This window comes from Hippoglossus hippoglossus, chromosome 10, assembly GCF_009819705.1.
Source record: "Hippoglossus hippoglossus isolate fHipHip1 chromosome 10, fHipHip1.pri, whole genome shotgun sequence".
Taxonomy (NCBI): domain Eukaryota; kingdom Metazoa; phylum Chordata; class Actinopteri; order Pleuronectiformes; family Pleuronectidae; genus Hippoglossus; species Hippoglossus hippoglossus.
The window spans coordinates 911,366-930,708 of NC_047160.1; the positions used below are offsets into that span (position 1 = coordinate 911,366).

Genomic DNA, 19,343 nt, shown 5'->3' on the forward strand with positions numbered 1-19,343 from the left:
ATTGGATCAACGATTGAACGCACATTCAAATACTTGCCCCTTCTGAAAAGCTGCCTTAATCTCATGCCACAGCCTTGTTCAATGTATTATTTTATATGCTATTACACTATTATATGTATTGCGCACACACACAGGGGTAGTGTTAACGTAACCTTCAAGATGTCATCAATCCAGCTTGACTTACATGTTTGGTGTTTTTATTGTGTTGTTTTGTATGTGTTTTTTGTTAGTTTTTTGCTATTTGATTGTACAGCACCTTGGCCAGCACCCATTGCTGTTTTAGAACGTTCATTCTACATAGATTTGACTTAACCTACCGTGTTAACAGTTTCCCGTGGTAAATACGATAAAGACGTTTGGGCTACAGCCGTCATACTGTTATCATACAAAACTAATCATAGTAGTTACATTTTCTCCAGCTTATCATTTCATATTATTTCATTTCCTCTAGCGCTAAGCATATCAAATGCTCAATGTTCATAGACATTCCAGTTGAAATTTGAATTCGATAATCGATCATCTTTATTGGATATATATGCCAATATTGTTAAAATCATTAATGTAATCAATTGCAAACAATGAAGTTTGTGCATAGCCGTTTAATTTTGAAAAGTCAGGCCGGAAGTGTTGGTTTTGCCACAGGCAGCTAACTAGTTCGCTAGCCGGATGTTGCCTCAACAGCAGCTGCTGAACTATCCCTTGATGTTGACATCGGTGACGAGCTGTCTAATGGCGACTAGAGCTGGGACTTGATTGAAGCCACGTCACACAGCCTAATACTGCACCTGATGTGTATATGCTAGTTACATTTCCAACCTCGCCCTCTTGCTAACGCAGACTGGGAACAGTGGAGAGCAGCTTGCTAGCTCGACCAGGCTAGCTGTACCTAGCATTACCAGTTCACTTGAAGTAATGAGGTAAGTTGCTGGGTAATGTTTCCATACGTTCACATTTAATTCAATTTTGTAGAACCGATTCGAAGATTCTAATAAGACAAGAGCAATGCTAGTAGTGTTGGCCGAGTGAAGTTAACTAACTTCCGCTTTCGTCTTAACGGTCTGCATGTCTACACACTGCTTGTAATAATATTGCATGTCATCCGCTGATTGAATTTCCAGCACATTGTTTCATGGATAATACATGTCCCAGTGTCTATTCACATGTTCGCTCCAGTAGAGGTGCGCTTGTTGAGCTCAGCCTGTACGATGTAAACAAGTGTCACCGTTCAAAGACCAACCTGTCAAACACAACTGCAGCATTAGGAGCTAACAAGATCCCCTGTGCACAGCTAGCGCTAGCACCCTGGTCTCGTGACCTGCAAGTGGCTCTCTACAAAGCCTCTGTCTGTTCACGTCCGGTTCTTCGATGAGCGTTTGTTGTTGTTATCCTCTAATGGCATTCCACTGATCTCTCACACTCGATTTATTTTATATATATTATTTTAGTTTAGAACCTTACTTACCAATACCATCATCAGTTTCCCAAGCTGTAGAAACAGAAACGCAATAGAATATTGATACTCGATTCATCAATGTACAATTTGGTTTTACTACGTTATAGCTGCTCTCTGCAAAAGGCTGTTTTGCTTTGTACATAATTGCAATTGCTGAAACAGCATTGGAATTATATTAAGTACTGACAAACATTTAAAATCAGAGCCTCGTGAACCCACTATTAATACAACGTTGAAGTGATTAAAGAAAACAAGAAAAATTAAATTATTTTGGGATAAGATACATTTACACAAAAATATCCCTTGAAACCTTTTGTTGGATGATTGAACACACATTTATTGCAGAAGAACACTGGAGACACTGACTTTCAGAGGATGTACAGAAAAGCTGCCTGAATGTGTTGCCACAGTGTGGTTATGCCTGCTTAATGTGTTCTACTGTATTGTTTTCTGTTGTATTCTGTTCCTAACGATCCTTCATTCACTTTAACTCGAAGGAATCCGGAAATGTCCCATTTTAATCAAGTGCCTCTTTTCCGTTTGTTGCTCTTTCATGTGAAGGTGTATCCATTAGTGAACAATCATGATGGCAGGTTCCCAGTGGGAGCTTCCTCCAGAGTTATGTTGTCGGCCCATGGCCTTTGTGGCTCTGACCGGCCTGGATGTGGTGTACAATGCTGTGCACAGAGCCATCTGGGATGCCTTCTGTGCCAACCGTCGTGCAGACAGAGTCCCCATCTCTTTCAAAGTTCTCCCAGGAGACCATGAGTACCCTAAATGTCGCACCAAGGTGAGTGGCAGATAGAATTCAATGAAAAGTTTGTAAAAAGTTTGAAAGGAATGTCCCAACAAACTAAAGTGTAATGCAATTGTAACACAGTCACTGTGTGCATTTGTCTGTGCAGATGTTTAAAACACCAAAACAATTTTTTTTGTGCGAGAAGGATGTTTTTCTCAATGTTTCTAAACAGATGTATCTTTTCTGTCTATGCAGCGAACCTCCTATGAGTGGTACATCCCTAAAGGCATCCTGAAAACAGGCTGGATGAATAAACATCTGAACCTGGTACCTGCTCTGGTTGTTCTCTTTTATGAACTGGATTGGGACGATCCAGTGTGGAAAGAGAAACAGTCTGAATGTGCCACTAAAGTGGAGATTGTCAGGTCAGTTTACCTTCTGTACCCATTTGCTTCTTTGGGATTGATTGGGACATTTTTCTGCATAGTTTTCATGTATGTTTTGTATATGTGTGGGTCTGTTCTGTAGAAAAAGAAAATTAGTGTGGTGTCCGAAGATGATATAGATCCTTTTTTAGAGACATTTAAATATAAAAATATGGTTTTAGCTTGATTTCTTTTCTTTTTTTCTCGAAATTGGTGAGTTATTCAATAGGCAATAGACAATTTTTGTGATCCGATCACAAGTGGACAGCTCTGAGTGCATGTGTTCACACCTGGCATTTGAATGTGGACCTACATGCGTCTAATGATCGGATCTCAGATCGGATTTCACCTCCCCTACGAACATGTTGTCATTTCTTCTCACGAAGACCAAGTTATGTTGTTTTTACTCAGTCTGAGTACACAAGTGTGTCCGATGCGTGTGTCAGCAGGATGCGAGCTAAACAGAGTTAGAGAGATGAGTCTGAATGAATCCCGTGCAGCTGCACTGTGAAGAAAGATTTGACCAATTTAAGGAAAGTATTATTATGGGGTGATCAGTGTGGATATTGTGGTGGTGGTCACACACAAATCAACGAGAAGAGAAGCAAGAAGTTTGATTCATGGTGAATCTGTGGGTCAGAGGATATCAGCTGAGTAGGAGGTCCTTCATATGTGGCCCAGGACAGATATACACTGCTAAAAGAATGTGGACATATGTGGCCCAGACCACCTCCGAATGTGGTCATGCGTGTCCACTCGTGATATTCAGTGAGGGACAATTCATTTCAATTCAAAGATTCATTGGGTCAGTTATAGTGTTTTATTTATTTACGATACATTAACCCAGTGTCAAGGATTCTAAATGTGAACTTACCATCTTGTTCCTACTTTTCTGCTCTGTTTATTCTGTTTAGAAAATGGACTCTGCTCATTTTTTCCAGTGCCTTTTACCAATTTATATATGTACAGAATATCTGTTAATAGTGAGCACTAAGTTTTGAGGTGAGAGATGTTTGCAGAAAGAGCTCTAAGGAACAAGCACAGCTCATTGTGAGTGATCTTGTACTGACAAGTAAACAATCCAATGCTTGATAGCATGTACATGCAGGGGTTGTACAACTTTTCTGTGTAAACAATGCCACTTAATACCAAGTTAAGTCATGTGTATTAACATAGTAGATGAATACAAAAAGATTAGTAGATTAATAATTTGTATTTGAATAAATTTAATACACGCACACGCACACACATGCACACTCCGACCAATGCAGCTCTGAATGATGTTTGTTGTGTGCATGTGTCTGCTGATAGGACTGACATGGAGCAGATGAAATTGATAGACAAAACACATCACTTTGTTTGGTTTCTTAGCATGCTGCTTCCCATGGTCTTAAATATAACTCTTGGCACTAATTGTAGTTTTCCCCGTTGTACCAATTCACAGACAGAAGGTAGTCAGGGAAGCATTGAGAGGGACTGCCCTGCACATGCTGAGCATTAACACAACCACTGTAAATTCCTCCTGCAGATATCTGTGCTTTGTTTGTTTGTCTTTAGGACCAGTCTTCAGGGCAGGAACACCAAGGTTGCTGTGGTTCTAATCCAGAAGAAAACTCCTCTACCTCCAGGTATAGACCTCAAGTCCTCCACTGAATCCTATAAAACTAGACATGTCCAATCCACATAAGTTTCACTCTGAATGTGCAGTTTTTACCAGTCACTCTCTGACTGGTAGTCTTACAAAACAACTTTGTACTACTGAATGACAAAAAACTGTACTTGCTTTCATTCCCTGGGATTGTTAGACATACTAAAGTAAAAGCAGCTTCAAAAACATGAATGTGCATTTTTGTTTTATCGCATGTGTTTTGTGATCATAACAAAACCATTGCAATCTTCTCTGTCTCTGACTGGTTTTAAATCATCAGTATTCTTGTGTGTACAGGGGAGGACCTGGTAGCATCAGAGAGAGCAGCAGCTCTTTGTAATGCGTGTGATCTGTCAGGCAAGAGTCTCTTCGTACTGCCGCACACTGACCACTTGGTGGGCTACATTATAAGGTAATTAACTATTTAATTGATACTGCATGGCCACCGATGGGGCAGGAGGGTAATGTTGGAAACTAAAGTTTGTAATTCAGCACTCAACTGGTTTGATTTAGAAAATGACTAATCCTGCAGGTTGGAGAATGCCTTCTATGAACATGCTCAAACGTACTACTACACTGAGATTCGTCGTGTCAAATCCCATAAGGAGTTCCTTAACAAGACAACACATCAGGTATGTACAACCACACTACACCCACTAATTGAGAGTGGAGAAAGTCTGAACATCTGTCCAATCTAATGCAGCATATTCACACTGTACACATTTTCTCAAATGGAAGACAAGCAATAAAGTAAAAACAACTTTTAAATGTCAGATCCCTCTCTGTGTTTCCAGCTGCTGTTTGTCAGACACCAGTTCAAGATTGCTTTCTTCAGTGAGCTGAAACAGGACACGCAGAACGCTCTGAAGTGAGTCTCAAGCCAATAATTTACATTTGTTTTTCACTGACAAATTACTGTGATCAGCTCTTAGGGGTAAGGAGATGCTCATTGAATCAGTGCACTGTTCACAGCTTTAAAATGAAAGAAGACATCACTCATTGGAAACAGTAAAACAAAAAGGAAATCATTATGTCGCCACAAATAAATAAAAAATCAGTAGCGGGCAGAGGATGTCATCTGAGTATATTTGCAATGTGGCCACATGCATCTCAGACCACCTCTGAATACGATGCAAGTGATCAGATCTCAAATACGCCCTCAATGTTTGATGGGTTAACTTCTGAGTGGAGCACCTGAACCTGATGTCATATTTCAGGCCTCAGAAAGTAAGAAAGTCGTCTAAAGGTCTTCTAAAATAATGACAACAATTTTCACAGTGTTATTTCTCATGAAACACTGCCATTATTACACAATTCTTATTGTATTTTTTACCACCATCATTCCCCAAGAGTGTGTAAAACAGAAGACTGAAAAACTGATAGATAGAAATTTTACTTCGATTGTTTAAAGTATTTAAAGTCTTCCACTTCATGAGTTCAACAATTTAACTAACCAAGTGCTTTTGGTTTATTCTTTGTTCAGACCAAAACAATATGATAAATGGTTGCTCTTTACCTGAGCTTATCATTGTCAAAGTGTTACCTTGCTGAGTGTGTTTGTGTTTTTATAGGTATTACAGAACTGCATACAGCCTTGTCCATGAGCTCAGAGCCCACGAGACCAACATGTTAGAAATCAAAACTATGGCTGGATTCATCAACTATAAGGTATGTCTCTTGTTTGTTTTTTTTGGTGACTCAAAATGTTCCTACTGCCACTGGTGGGATGACAGAGTGTGAGGGCAGTAGTCATCCCTGGGTGGGCTCTCAATTTCACTCACAATTTTTAGACAGAAAGGTTACAACAATGCAATAATGTTACATAAATTTAGGCCCCTGGTTAATCAGGATTTGACCAAACTGAAGGCCTGGGACCACTAAAGGTTCATACTGGGCTAAGAGCTGAAATTGATCTTTCTGTTTGTGAGAAGACAGTCACTATTCTCTAAGAACGGAGGGAACGTGGGATCCCAGTACATCATCAGTGTACGAGGCTGAAGCTAAATGAGAGTCATAGCTGTAGTAAATCTGCTCCTCATAGTGTTAATACTCAGAGCATGACTGCTACTAAGGCCTCTGTAATTATTAAATGATGATTCAATCATTTTCATGATGTTATCTTAATGTTTACCTGCTGGACCAGTGAAAATAAGGAGCCAGTAAAACGGATCTACTGGCCAGTGGGAAAAATGTTGGAGACTTGAAATTAACAGTATTTTACTTTGGCATCAGTCCTAAAAAGATGTATCTACCTTAATTAACATTGTTTTAACAATGTCTAACAGACCCAGTGACCCAAACTGAAAAAAACAAACAATTTTGTGTGTGACCAACATGTATATTCTGGTTCTGGCAAACATGCTCATGGTAGATCGCCCAGCAGTAAGTTCTATAGGTTCACTCAGAAACATTTTCCTTCAGTGAGGTGTGCCTATACTATTCTTGACAATCAGTCACAGTTGTGTATGCAGAGAACTTGAAATCAGAATAAGCAAGTTTGCGCATAAAAATATATAATGCAATAATTATTCTAGATGCATTTTTCAATACTTTTTCTTTTTCTCCTTTATTGTCTGTGTAGATCTGTCGTCTGTGTTTCCAGCACAACACTCCTCTAGATGCTATAGCCCAGTTCAGGAAGCACATCGACTTGTGTAAGAAGAAGATTGGCAGTGCTGAACTGGCCTTTGAACACGCTGCATGGATGTCTAAACAGTAAGACACAAGCGCATGCACCTTTGAATGTTCTTGAAGAAAGTATTTCCCATTAATTACCTAAACTGTGTTGACTTGTCATAGTCTTAATTTGTCCTGAAACAGTTTCATTATGATCTGAACGTTTTCTAGGCCCCTTTTATGCCTGAAACAGCCATTGGCCAGAGGCATTATGTTTTCGGTTTGTCTGTCCATCCGTCCATCCATCTGTCCTATTCGCGTGAACGTGATATGTCAAGAATACCCAATGTGAATTTCATTACATCTGGCACAAACATTCACTTGGACTCATGGATGACCTGATTAGAATTTGATGGTCAAAGGTCAAGGTCACTGTGAAATGTTTTGTATTGTGAATGTGATATCTCAGGAACATCAAGGGAATTATTTCAAATTTGGCACACATGTTTACTTGGACACACGGATTAAATAATTTGATTTTAGTGGTCAAAGGTCCAATGGCAAGGTCATGGTGGCCTCAAATTACGTTTTTGGCTTCTTGAATGTGATGTCTCAAGACTGCCTTGAGGGAATTTCTTCAACTTTGAGAAGTGGCCACTGGGACTCAAAGATAAACTAATTTAGATTTCAGTGGTCATAGGTCACAGTGACCTCATATGAGTCTGGAAAAAAAGTTTTTGTAGACGTAAACTTCCCTAGTTGGCGGAGGCACACACCTTCAGTTGCAGTATTTTTTTAAAGAATCTGTAACTTAGTGTTTTCTGCCTTTGCTTCATTGTCGAGTTGTTTTTGCCCTGCTGTTACGCTCTTTCTTGCTTGCTCTCTCAAAACATCCACAATGTTTTTACATCCTTTAAAACAAATCCTCCTCCTATGTGACAAGACTCTGCTACTCTGTGATGAGACTCTGCTCTGCTGCTGCACAGAGACTTTCGGTCTATAACAGCAGCATCAGTAATCCCTGGTTTTTTAATTACTTCTATTATTAGAGGACCATGGTCACATTTAGCACCTATGTCAATTATGATGCAAATGATCCTTCAGCCACTTTGATTCACCAGAGCAAATTTCAAAGGGAAAACCCTGTGACCAATACTGTAAAAGCACAGTTATCTTTACAGTCTTCCATACACAAATGTCAGGATCTAGTCCTTATCCCTGCTTGCCTGCCCCTAATGTCTAAAGTTCAGGACTCAACTCTTCCTTTTTGTTCATGCTTATTTTTTTGTCAGGTTCCAGTCATTTGGCGAACTGTTTGATGAAGCGATAAAATTGGGTCTGACAGCCATCCAGACCCAGAACCCTGGTTTCTACTACCAGCAGGCTGCCTGTTACAGCCAGGAGAGGAAGCAGCTGGCTCAACAGCTCTGTCAGGTGACAATATTGCTGCTGGTAAAACTTCCCTAACTGTTACTGCAAGTAATAGTACTGCTAGTACTACTACTAGACATTTATCATCTCAACTATTACTGCTACACTGGTACTATTACTGCTGCTAGTACCACTACTAATAATATACATGAAAGCTACCTATCATTTGCACATATACTGTTTGTTTCAATCAGAGCAGGGAGTGTGCAAACATATTACAGGTCCTACTTAATGTTGCTAACTTTGCATAGCTTTGTGTTAGCTGATTAATTAAAGGGACAGTTTCCACAAAAACTCGCTCATTATCTACTATGTCGATGGAGGGGTGGATGTGTTTGAATCCACAAAACACTTTTGGAATTTCCGGGGTAAACAGCGTTGCAGCCAACTCCAATACAATTGAGGTAACTGGGGACCACTTCAAACTTAAAAAAACAACATAAAATGCCTCCATACTGCTCCTATGATGTCATCCGCAAGTGTCCGCAAGCTCCGACATTCATATTCGATTCGAAAAGGCATCATTTACACCATGTTTTTAGCCTGAATGTCCGCTGTTATCGTCCTACCTGGGGCCACGTTCACGTTTGCACGCACTCACTGCACATTAGCTCTCGCCCAAGGGTGTGCGAGATGAGATCAGCGAGAACTCGCAATAAGTACCGGTAGCATCGTTTTCAGGTGAACTATCCCTTTTAATATATTCAGTTGCAGAAGAATATTGCACATATTATTCACCACCTTAAATCTGAAATGAACGACTGATGCTATTTTAGCTATATTAGTTGAATGTCCAATTAACTTTAAATTTATTTTTGATAATAGGTTGGAGCGAGTTATCCTTCCCCTGACCCACTGGACACCCAAAGTGGAGCACTGGACTTCTATGGGCAGAGATCATGGAGACAAGGACACCAGAGTAAGCACAAACACACTCTTTTTCCAATGACGGAGTAATGCTTACACAAAAGAAAGTGAAAAAAGAATGACGTAATTCAGGGCACTGCATTGCAAAATCATCATCTGTTCAGGAGTAAGTGTCTCTGACATGGTGTTAGAAAGGTGTTGGTTATACAGTGGGGCAAAAAAGTATTTAGTCAGCCACCAATTGTGCAAGTTCTCCCACTTAAAAAGATGAGAGGCCTGTAATTTTCATCATAGGTATACCTCAACTATGAGAGACAGAATGGGGGGAAAGAATCCAGGAAATCACATTGTAGGATTTTTAAAGAATTTATTTGCAAATTATGGTGGAAAATAAGTATTTGGTCAATAACAAAAGTTCATCTCAATACTTTGTTATATACCCTTTGTTGGCAATGACAGAGGCCAAACGTTTTCTGTAAGTCTTCACAAGCTTTTCACACACTGTTGCTGGTATTTTGGCCCATTCCTCCATGCAGATCTCCTCTAGAGCAGTGATGTTTTGGGGCTGTCGCTGGGCAACACGGACTTTCAACTCCCTCCACAGATTTTCTATGGAGGGAGATCTGGATCTGGAGACTGGCTAGGCCACTCCAGGACCTTGAAATGCTTCTTACGAAGCCACTCCTTCGTTGCCCGGGCGGTGTGTTTGGGATCATTGTCATGCTGAAAGACCCAGCCACGTTTCATCTTCAATGCCCTTGCTGATGGAAGGAGGTTTTCACTCAAAATCTCACGATACATGGCCCATTCATTCTTTCCTTTACACGGATCAGTCGTCCTGGTCCCCTTGCAGAAAAACAGCCCCAAAGCATGATGTTTCCACCCCCATGCTTCACAGTAGGTATGGTGTTCTTTGGATGCAACTCGGCATTCTTTCTCCTCCAAACACGACGAGTTGAGTTTTTAACCAAAAAGTTCTATTTTGGTTTCATCTGACCATATGACATTCTCCCAATCCTCTTCTGGATCATCCAAATGCTCTCTAGCAAACTTCAGACGGGCCTGGACATGTACTGGCTTAAGCAGGGGGACACGTCTGGCACTGCAGGATTTGAGTCCCTGGCGGCGTAGTGTGTTACTGATGGTAGCCTTTGTTCCTTTGGTCCCAGCTCTCTGCAGGTCATTCACTAGGTCCCCCCGTGTGGTTCTGGGATTTTTGTTCACCGTTCTTGTGATCATTTTGACCCCACGGGGTGAGATCTTGCGTGGAGCCCCTGATCGAGGGAGATTATCAGTGGTCTTGTATGTCTTCCATTTTCTAATAATTGCTCCCACACTTGATTTCTTCACACCAAGCTGCTTACCTATTGCAGATTCAGTCTTCCCAGCCTGGTGCAGGTCTACAATTTAGTTTCTGGTGTCCTTTGACAGCTCTTTGGTCTTGGCCATAGTGGAGTTTGGATTGTGACTGTTTGAGGTTGTGGACAGGTGTCTTTTATACTGATAACGAGTTCAAACAGGTGCCATTAATACAGGTAACGAGTGGAGGACAGAGGAGCCTCTTGAAGAAGTTACAGGTCTGTGAGAGCCACACATCTTGCTTGTTTGTAGGTGACCAAATACTTATTTTACTGAGGAATTTACCAATTAATTCATTAAAAATCCTACAATGTGATTTCCTGGATTCTTTCCCCCCATTCTGTCTCTCATAGTTGATGTATACCTATGATGAAAATTACAGGCATCTCTCATCTTTTTAAGTGGGAGAACTTGCACAATTGGTGGCTGACTAAATACTTTTTTGCCCCACTGTACATGAACTTTGTTATGCTTGTACTTCAGGTATTGATCCTCCAGATGCAGAGAAGGAAAAGACAGCGATTCTGGCTCTGCAGATCAAAGAGGGAGATGTACCACATTCTGTAAGTGCAAACACTCCCTTAATATATAGCTGTGGCCATATTGTAGCTTTAAATGTGATTATGATATGTCATATTATTTTGGTTTTATTAATTTGACTGCCCCTTGTTAAATGATGACGTTTATTTGTAGAGGCATACATTACTGTGTGCTGCCCACTCTTAAAATAATGCACCTTCTGCTGTTACATATTGATATTCCCTGCAGTGTGCACCCCCTTCAGCATTCTGTGTAATAAAGCATGCTCCTATCTCTGGCTCTGCCTCTACAGGAGCTGATAATAGCACTTCTCAGTAATGCTGTTGCCCAGTTTAAGAAATACAAGTGCCCCCGAATGAAGAGTCACCTCAGTGAGTATAATTGTGCTCTCAATCAATGTGCTGCATACCTCTACAACAAGATGACATTTTCCCCATGTGAACATTGGGAAATAGTAAAATCAATAAGTGGGGGTCGGAGTTGATATTGTGGTGGTGGCCACAAATAAATCAATGCAGATGAAACACTGAGACATGTTTAAGGTTTTCTGTTCATCATGAGACTGTAGCAGGTCAGGGGACATCAGCTGCATAGGTGGTTCTTCAATCTGGCCCAGGACACATTTCTGTTCACACTGCTAATATAATTTGGTTCCACATGTCTCAGACCAACCCTTGGTCATATTCAATATTGCATACACTTACACCAATCTGTTTGCTGTCATTGTATTGAATTTTCACTTGTGGAAATTAATATAACACTTATGTAGATGTTTTGTGACCACAGCTCATCTTCAGACTGATGATTGGTGATCTTTGTTGTTTTGCTAAGTCCACCTTGTAATGCTACTTATCTGTCTGTCTCTTAGTGGTGCTAATGGGAGAGGAATACTACCATGCTAAGGACTACACCAAAGCCCTAAAGTAAGGAAAAGACACATTTGTCTGTAAATGACACTTCTGTGCTCTGATATCCATGTCAGTGTTTACAGAAACAGCTGGAGGTCATGTTTTTGTAGTTCAAACTCTCATGCTCTTGACCAAACAATTGCAAACTTCAAGCACTTTTATAAAAGACGAGCGTTTAAATTAATTGTCACTCACTAAAACGTATCATGTGTAGCTTCGAGTCTGGTCGAAAATCAGTGAATAAGATCTCTCCTCATTAAACATATGTGTGTTATGTTATCAGGCTTTTGGACTATGTGATGTGTGACTATCGTACAGAGCGATGGTGGGAACTCCTGACAGCCATATTGACCACTGCTCTGCGCTGTGCTTATCTAATGGCAAGTGTCAAAGACTACATCATATACTGCATGGAGCTGCTGGGCAGAGGTAAGCAACCAGGATACCAACAAATACTGAGACCTCAGGGGCGCATTACCATTGTCTACCTCTTGTACGATGGATAAAATCCAGTTTGTTCAACTCATTGTTTTGAGTCTTTTTAACTTAACTTGAGATGGTTCTGACCTGACCTACTGTGGCTGTGATTCCCAAAATCGTCTTTGTGTCATGGCCAGATGTTTTCTTGAGTAGAATATACTGTAGAATATAATGAATTCTGAATATGGCCTTTTAAAACAACAGAACTTCACAAAAAGAGCAAATCTAAAGAGTACTAAAGTATTTTTGTCTTTTAAAACCCTCACATTGTTGATAGGCAGCATGTTGTTAATGAGGGCATCAGCCACAAGTCATGTTGTCTGTCCTTTCCTTAATAACGCTTGAGTGCACATTGTTTTTTATTTATTTGAGATCTGTAAAAAAAAAAGTCATTAAATGAGGTCTGGCTCTGACCTATTTAGGAAATGATAACATTGATATGTTTTTAATCTGAGGCAGTCACTGTTTTAGTGCTCCAAACTAACCATACTTAAAGCAGTGACTTCACTTGTTTTCTAGCATCAACACTGAAGCAAGAACAAAAGGGAAGGATTGAGAAGAATCTCATCAAAGCCATGATGGTGAGCTGACTAAATCTGCTTCAACACAGGTTTTCTACCAAACATGCTGAGATACAACGAAAAAATATATGAGGTCAATAAGACTATACAACAAAACTGTAAAAATACTGTGGAAGAAGTAATATGGAAGAAGTAAAATGGCTTTGTTAAGGCCTCAGAGAATTGTTGTGTATGTTATGAAGTTAGTCCAGACCAAGGTGACCAAGGACAGTTTAAGTGTATTCTCTTACTTTGTTCAAATGTTTCCTGTCCTTCTGTTTCACCGTCCCCAGAATGAGGTTCCTGATCCTGAGCCAGAGTGTGATCCAGCCTCTGTCAGTGCAGCCAGGTTGCTGTGGAATGACCGCATGGCTTTAGCTGGATCAAATGACCTCACCATAGAAGTGCAGGACTACATACCATTCAGTTAGTGTTCACCAATTACACACATACATTTATTCAAAGTAACTTATGACTTTTAGAAATATATGTTCTCTTTAATGACTTTTTCTCCTTGCCTTAAATCTGGTTAGCCACTAATGACAACAACAATGTGTCATTTAAAGAGTACATCTCTTTTTAAGTTTTCTTTTTTAGAAGTTATATTAATTCTAACTAAAGACAGACTTCTAACCCTCACCCTATTAAATTCACAGTTGTGTGTACAGTAGATGCATAATCAGTTGTTTTTCTCTCTGACTCCAGTCCAATGTAAGGCCAAGTTCCACTCTCCCAGTTTCCATGTAGACCAGCCCATCCAGCTTCAGGTCTTCCTCCGAGCTGACTGTCCTCATCCGTTATCACTTAACAAGCTTGCCGTCAGCCTCAGTAACCAGGTACACACATAAACATACGAAAGGCACAAGGAGCACATACAGAGTTCTATATTTCAACATTTGAGTTGGTGTGTTCTATGTTATATAACCAGTAGCTGCATTTTTTGTGAGATGCAGTCACACAGTACTTTACAGTACTTCATTAATCTACCTTGTGTTTTTATTTCCAAAATAAATTAAGGACCTTGTGCAAACATTAAAGAAAAATTATAATAAGGATATACTACACATCAAGTGCAAGATTGTAGCACAAGGGGAACCTGACATCAAATTGAATGTTTACATTTAAACGTCTTATTTGTTTTTCTTAAATGCTAAAAAATGTTATGTTTGTGTGTAGGAGTACAACCAGTGGTGTGTGGTGGAGTCGTCAGGTCAGGAGAGTATGAACTTATTGCCAGGGAAAACCAAATGCTACAACTTCAGCTTTGTAGCAAAGACTGAAGACGTTGGCAAGAAGATTGAGGTAAGCGTGTGCGTGTGCGTGTGCGTGTGCATGTGTAATTGTTGGTAATTGTTGGTAATTGTTGGTAATTGTTGGTAACTCTGTTATTTTATGTAGATGACAGGTATTGAGGTGATGCTGGGGAGTGACGTTGGCCGCTGTGTGTTTCTGAGCTGGAGAGGGGCAGGTGGAGATGCAGCCTCTACCCATGAAGCCTTGCTGGCCAGTAGGTCATCACGCCGATTGGGGCGAGCCGTTGAGACACGGCCAGAAATGGATTGGGACAGCCTGATCATGCAGCAGAGCACCATGTAAGCCTTGGTTAAGATATTACACAAACCCAGTATTTCTATTAGTTTTTGGCCACTCTGCACTTAGTGCGACTGAAATTTGAAATGTGAAGTTTGTTTGTGTTTGTGTGTTAAGGATCATCTCAAGAGTTCCAAAGATCACAGTTCAGCTGAGCCACCAGCCTCCTGCCCTCAACAACGAAATGTACTGCATCAGCCTCACTGTCCAATCACAGGAGGAGGGTGTGGCAAAGGATGTAAAACTAACAGCTGGCCTCAAACCAGGTACTTTGATAAAAGTACTGCAGAAATACTGTTAGAAAAGCAAGCTCCCATTACAAGCACAGTTATTCTAGTTTGTCTTGTCCACCAGAATGATAACATTTTTTGTTATTTCAAATGTTAGTTAGTGTAGATCATTGAAGACTACATACATTTATGTTCGTCTTGATTTTTCTGTCCAGGCCAGGATGCCAACCTAAGCCAGACCACACATGTTACATTTGATGGCTCAAAGGTTTGTGATGATTCTGCACCTGCTTTACTTCCTGACGTCCCTCTGGGTGACCTGAAACCAGGCGAAAAGGTACGGACATATTTAAAAGCCTATATTCTCGGTTTGTTTTTCCTGAGAAACTCATAGAACACAATGTTTTGTGCATTGTACCTATAAACACAAATGATTTTGTATGTGTTTGTTTCTAGTTGGAGAGCTGTATATATGTGAGGTGTATTTCCACTGGACCACGGGTGTTCCTGTTCCATGTGGCCTACAGCATCGATACCACTGTGGAAGGACGACAGATTGTCTGCAAATGTCATAAGGTATAACCTCATTCTCCTTTAAATGGCAGAAACAACACATTTTCCATATAAATGTAAAGTGCTTTCTATGTATTCTGTTATTTTTATTTTAGATACTGAGTACTTTGTTTTTCACTTGGTTTACTCTTCTCTTGTTTTGTTGTCTTTCAGGATGAGACGGTTACCATAGAGACTGTGGTCCCATTTGAAGTGTCTGTCAAGTTTGTATCCACCAAGGTGTGTAGCCTTATCAGTTATTAGCAAATCAAGTGTAGAAGGGATCTGTTTAAATAAATTAGGTATTTATGCCTGTGCACCAGGGACAGCCAGTATCCAGAGGCATTATGTTATCAGGTTGTTCGTCTGTCTGTCTGACGGTCCCATTCTTTTGAACACAATGTTTCAAAAATGCCTTGAATTAGAATTCCTTCAAATTTGACAAATGATAATTTGGACACAAAGGTGAACTGATAAGAGTGTAGTGGTTAAAAGGCAATGGTCAAGGTTAGAAGACCTCATGTTCTTGTGAATGTGAATTTTTTTTCTCTCCATAGTCACCAAAAGCACTTTGGTCATTGTGGGAACTGTTGAGTTTCTCTATCATTTTTAAAGTCTCGACCTTCAACATAAAGTGCCTTGAGATAATGTGTAATGATTACATTCTAATTATCTGATTTGGCGCTATACAAATCAAATAAAATTGAATTGTGTGATTGCAGTTTGAGCCATTGGATCGAGTAGCAGTTGACATTCCCTTCCTGTTGATGACAGACATCGTCTCCTCATCTCCCTGGCCTCTTCTGTTGGCCTCCTCCTCTCTACAGCTCCTTACTATGACCAGCAACACACCTGAGCTTCATTCACAGCTACAGGAAGGTACTTGACAACTTGTTAAAATTCTCTTCCAGAGACTTCTTTTACATTCATAGCTGTTATTATTTATTCCAATAAAAATAGTGATATGTAAATCTCATGGCTGTAATGTTCTGTGTGCGTGTGCAGTGGTTTTGCAGGAAGGTGAGTCTGCCAGTGAGTGCTTCTGTCTCCGCTGTCCACCATTGACCAACAGCAATAACACGGTTGCTACAGGACAGTACTTGATATCATGGAGGAGGTACGCACACACACAGGAATAATACATGGACATCTATTATTTCCTGGACATTTGCCCCAACCCCACCATAACTATAGACCTGAAAATCTGCTTTTTCACAGTTTAAGAGGCATCATCACACAGGACAAGCGGTGCCCCATTAATTAGTTTTAGTATGAACATTTTCCCCAATGGTAGCCTGAGGCCCTGGTCAGATCTGGTCTTAACATCTGTCATAACAGATCCAATCACAAGTGGACAGCATCAAGTGTGTGTGTGTGTGTTCACACCTGGCATTAAGATGCATCCCGCATGTGTCTCCGGTGACCACTTTTAATTGGATCTCATTTCCCTGCTCTATATGCAAATAATCCCAAAATGATGTTGTTTTACCCAGTTTGACTTTACAGATGTGTCAGATGACAATGTGCTTGTGTGTGTGTGTGTCGGCGTAGCAAGAAAGTATCAAAAAAGTATCAATCATTATTTGGTGGTCAGTGTTGATATTGTGACGGTGGCTACAAACAAATCAACATATGGACACTGAAAAGCGTAAAAATACTTTTAAACTGCAATGGGTCAGAGGACGTCTGCTGAGTAGGCGATCCTTCATATGGGCCCAAGATCACCGCCAAATATGGTTTGAGAGACCGGACACAGGACACATTAAAGACGCATTTGCGTGTGTTCAGACCTGTACTTAGTGCTGACCACTAGTGATCAGATTACTCAGGAGGGATGTTAATACCAGGACACACACACACACACACACACACACACACACACACACACACACACACACACACACACACACACACACACACACACACACACGAGATGCGTTGGTTTGTTAACTCTGTTTTTACTATGTTGGACAGGAAACCCTCCAGTGCAGACAGTCCTCTCATCCAGACGACAGTCACTCTACCTCATGTCATCCTGGAGTCTGTCCCTCTCTACATCCACGCTGGTCAGTATATTCCCAGTTCAAGGAATAACACACTCACTGTACACAAATGTAACACATTTGAAACATTTGTGCACATAATACTTTGTGTTAATGGCTCTGATCTTATAGGTGTTGTTTTGCACCTACTGTACATGTCAGTTATGTTGTATGTATTGTTTCATTTTGGTGTAGATTTACCCTCATTTGGCCGAGTCAGAGAGTCTCTACCAGTTCGTTACCACATAGAGAACAGAACAGCTGTGGTGCAGGAGGTGGAGATGGCTGTTGAACCTTCTGATGCCTTCATGTTCTCTGGACTCAAACAGGTACAGCTGTGCTCTATTTTAAATAAGGATTTGGCAAATTAAAGAAGACATAACTGCATTTCAATCAGCTGGGTCAAAGCTAATAATAGACTAACGCCTGAACCCAAGAAAAAATAATTCATTTTTGCTTTTGGTTCTTGTCAGTTTCACACTGACTTACTTGAAACAAATCTTTGCAAGAAGATGTGCAGCGAACCTTTTATCAGCTCCTGAAGAAACAACTAGAGTGAGATGTTTAGTTCAGTTGTATAACAGGGAATAGTAAATGTTTGTTTCACAGACTTTTAGTGAGGTACTACTAAATGATGTTGTACTGGAAAGAAGCAAACCACAACTCATGCACATGTGGGTTTCCATGGTTACCAAGTTATCTAGCAGTGATCTGGACCGGGACCAACTTTTGATCCACAGCTTTCAGATTGAAAAAGACCAAACAAACAGGCAAACAGATACATTTGTTTTGGGGAATATATGTAATTATATTTAATCGTATACTTTAATCTGTTTATACATGTTGTATAGGAGGATGTGTTCACCTTTGAGAAGTTATGCTGGAGAGATCTAGATCTTGAGCCGTTTTATGTCACTTTCACTTTATTCACGGTTTTGAATCTATCTGCAGTTTTCATACTATGGCTGTTTAACTGATGCAGCCTTTGTTCACCCTTTGGAAATTGAAAGTATGTATTTGAGTAACAAATGCATGAAAAAGAAGATGCATTCATGTGGAGTTTGAATGTGTTTGCAGGTGCGTCTCCGTATCCTCCCTGGCTCTGAGCAGCAGATGCTGTATAATTACTACCCTCTGATGGCTGGTTACCAAACACTGCCCCAGCTCAACATCAGCCTACCCCGCAGCGCAACGACCAACACACACACACTGAGACGCTTCCTGCCTCAGCGCATCTTTGTCAAGGTAACACACACACACCACTGAGATAACACCTCAGTCATCGTTTTGTGAATGTAAAGATAATTTCCTCTTTGTTTCTCCTCAGCCTCAGGGTCGACAGCTGGATGATGCCTCCATTGCTGCAGCTTAAAAAGGACACAACCTGTTGACTGTAATATGAAATAAATCTGCTTGTTCTTGATGTATGAGTCCTCACAGATGACAATAATAACACTATTTGTTTTACATTGTTGTGTAAAAACACACCAGGAAAAGCATCCATTGACCATCAGGAGTGTAGTGTTGTGAGTGAATGTGATGACGTGATGGGAGCATGACATGAGGCTGGTGAATGAAACCTGATATTCTGATGTTCATGTTTAGTAAAAAATCTTGTATTAATCTTGTGTGATGTATATGGAAATTTGGGTAGAGTGTAATACATTGTAACTGAATGTAATGAAGGTTTGATTAAACTAAAGTGATGGAAAAAATTTGTGTAACTTAAGCATTTGCTATACACAGAGTCAACTTTGTTTTAGTGTGTAATCAAAAATGGTGGACAGTTGTACCTGCTCCAAAAACAGACAACTTTTATTCAGGCTTAAAATGTAACTGCAACAAAGTCGAGAGCAGCTACATTCACCACAACTACATAGTGATTTAAAAGTAAACTGTACAT

The 19,343-nt window shown here is 40.3% G+C and overlaps 1 protein-coding gene across 1 annotated transcript; it reads left to right on the forward strand.

Annotated features, from left to right (window-relative positions):
• Nucleotides 1–636: 636 nt before the first annotated feature.
• trappc11 (trafficking protein particle complex 11) lies at nt 637–19,155 on the forward strand. The gene is made up of 30 exons (XM_034598744.1): nt 637–917; nt 2,015–2,243; nt 2,448–2,617; nt 4,175–4,245; nt 4,563–4,677; nt 4,798–4,897; nt 5,060–5,133; nt 5,837–5,933; nt 6,847–6,980; nt 8,174–8,315; nt 9,138–9,231; nt 11,022–11,101; nt 11,371–11,449; nt 11,947–12,001; nt 12,270–12,415; nt 12,986–13,047; nt 13,320–13,452; nt 13,732–13,862; nt 14,203–14,328; nt 14,425–14,618; nt 14,734–14,882; nt 15,062–15,183; nt 15,303–15,422; nt 15,573–15,638; nt 16,121–16,277; nt 16,404–16,515; nt 17,373–17,464; nt 17,636–17,769; nt 18,518–18,685; nt 18,768–19,155. The coding sequence occupies exons 2-30, from the start codon at nt 2,037–2,039 to the stop codon at nt 18,810–18,812; spliced, it is 3,375 nt and encodes a 1,124-aa protein (XP_034454635.1). The 5' UTR covers nt 637–917; nt 2,015–2,036; the 3' UTR covers nt 18,813–19,155.
• Nucleotides 19,156–19,343: the final 188 nt, after the last annotated feature.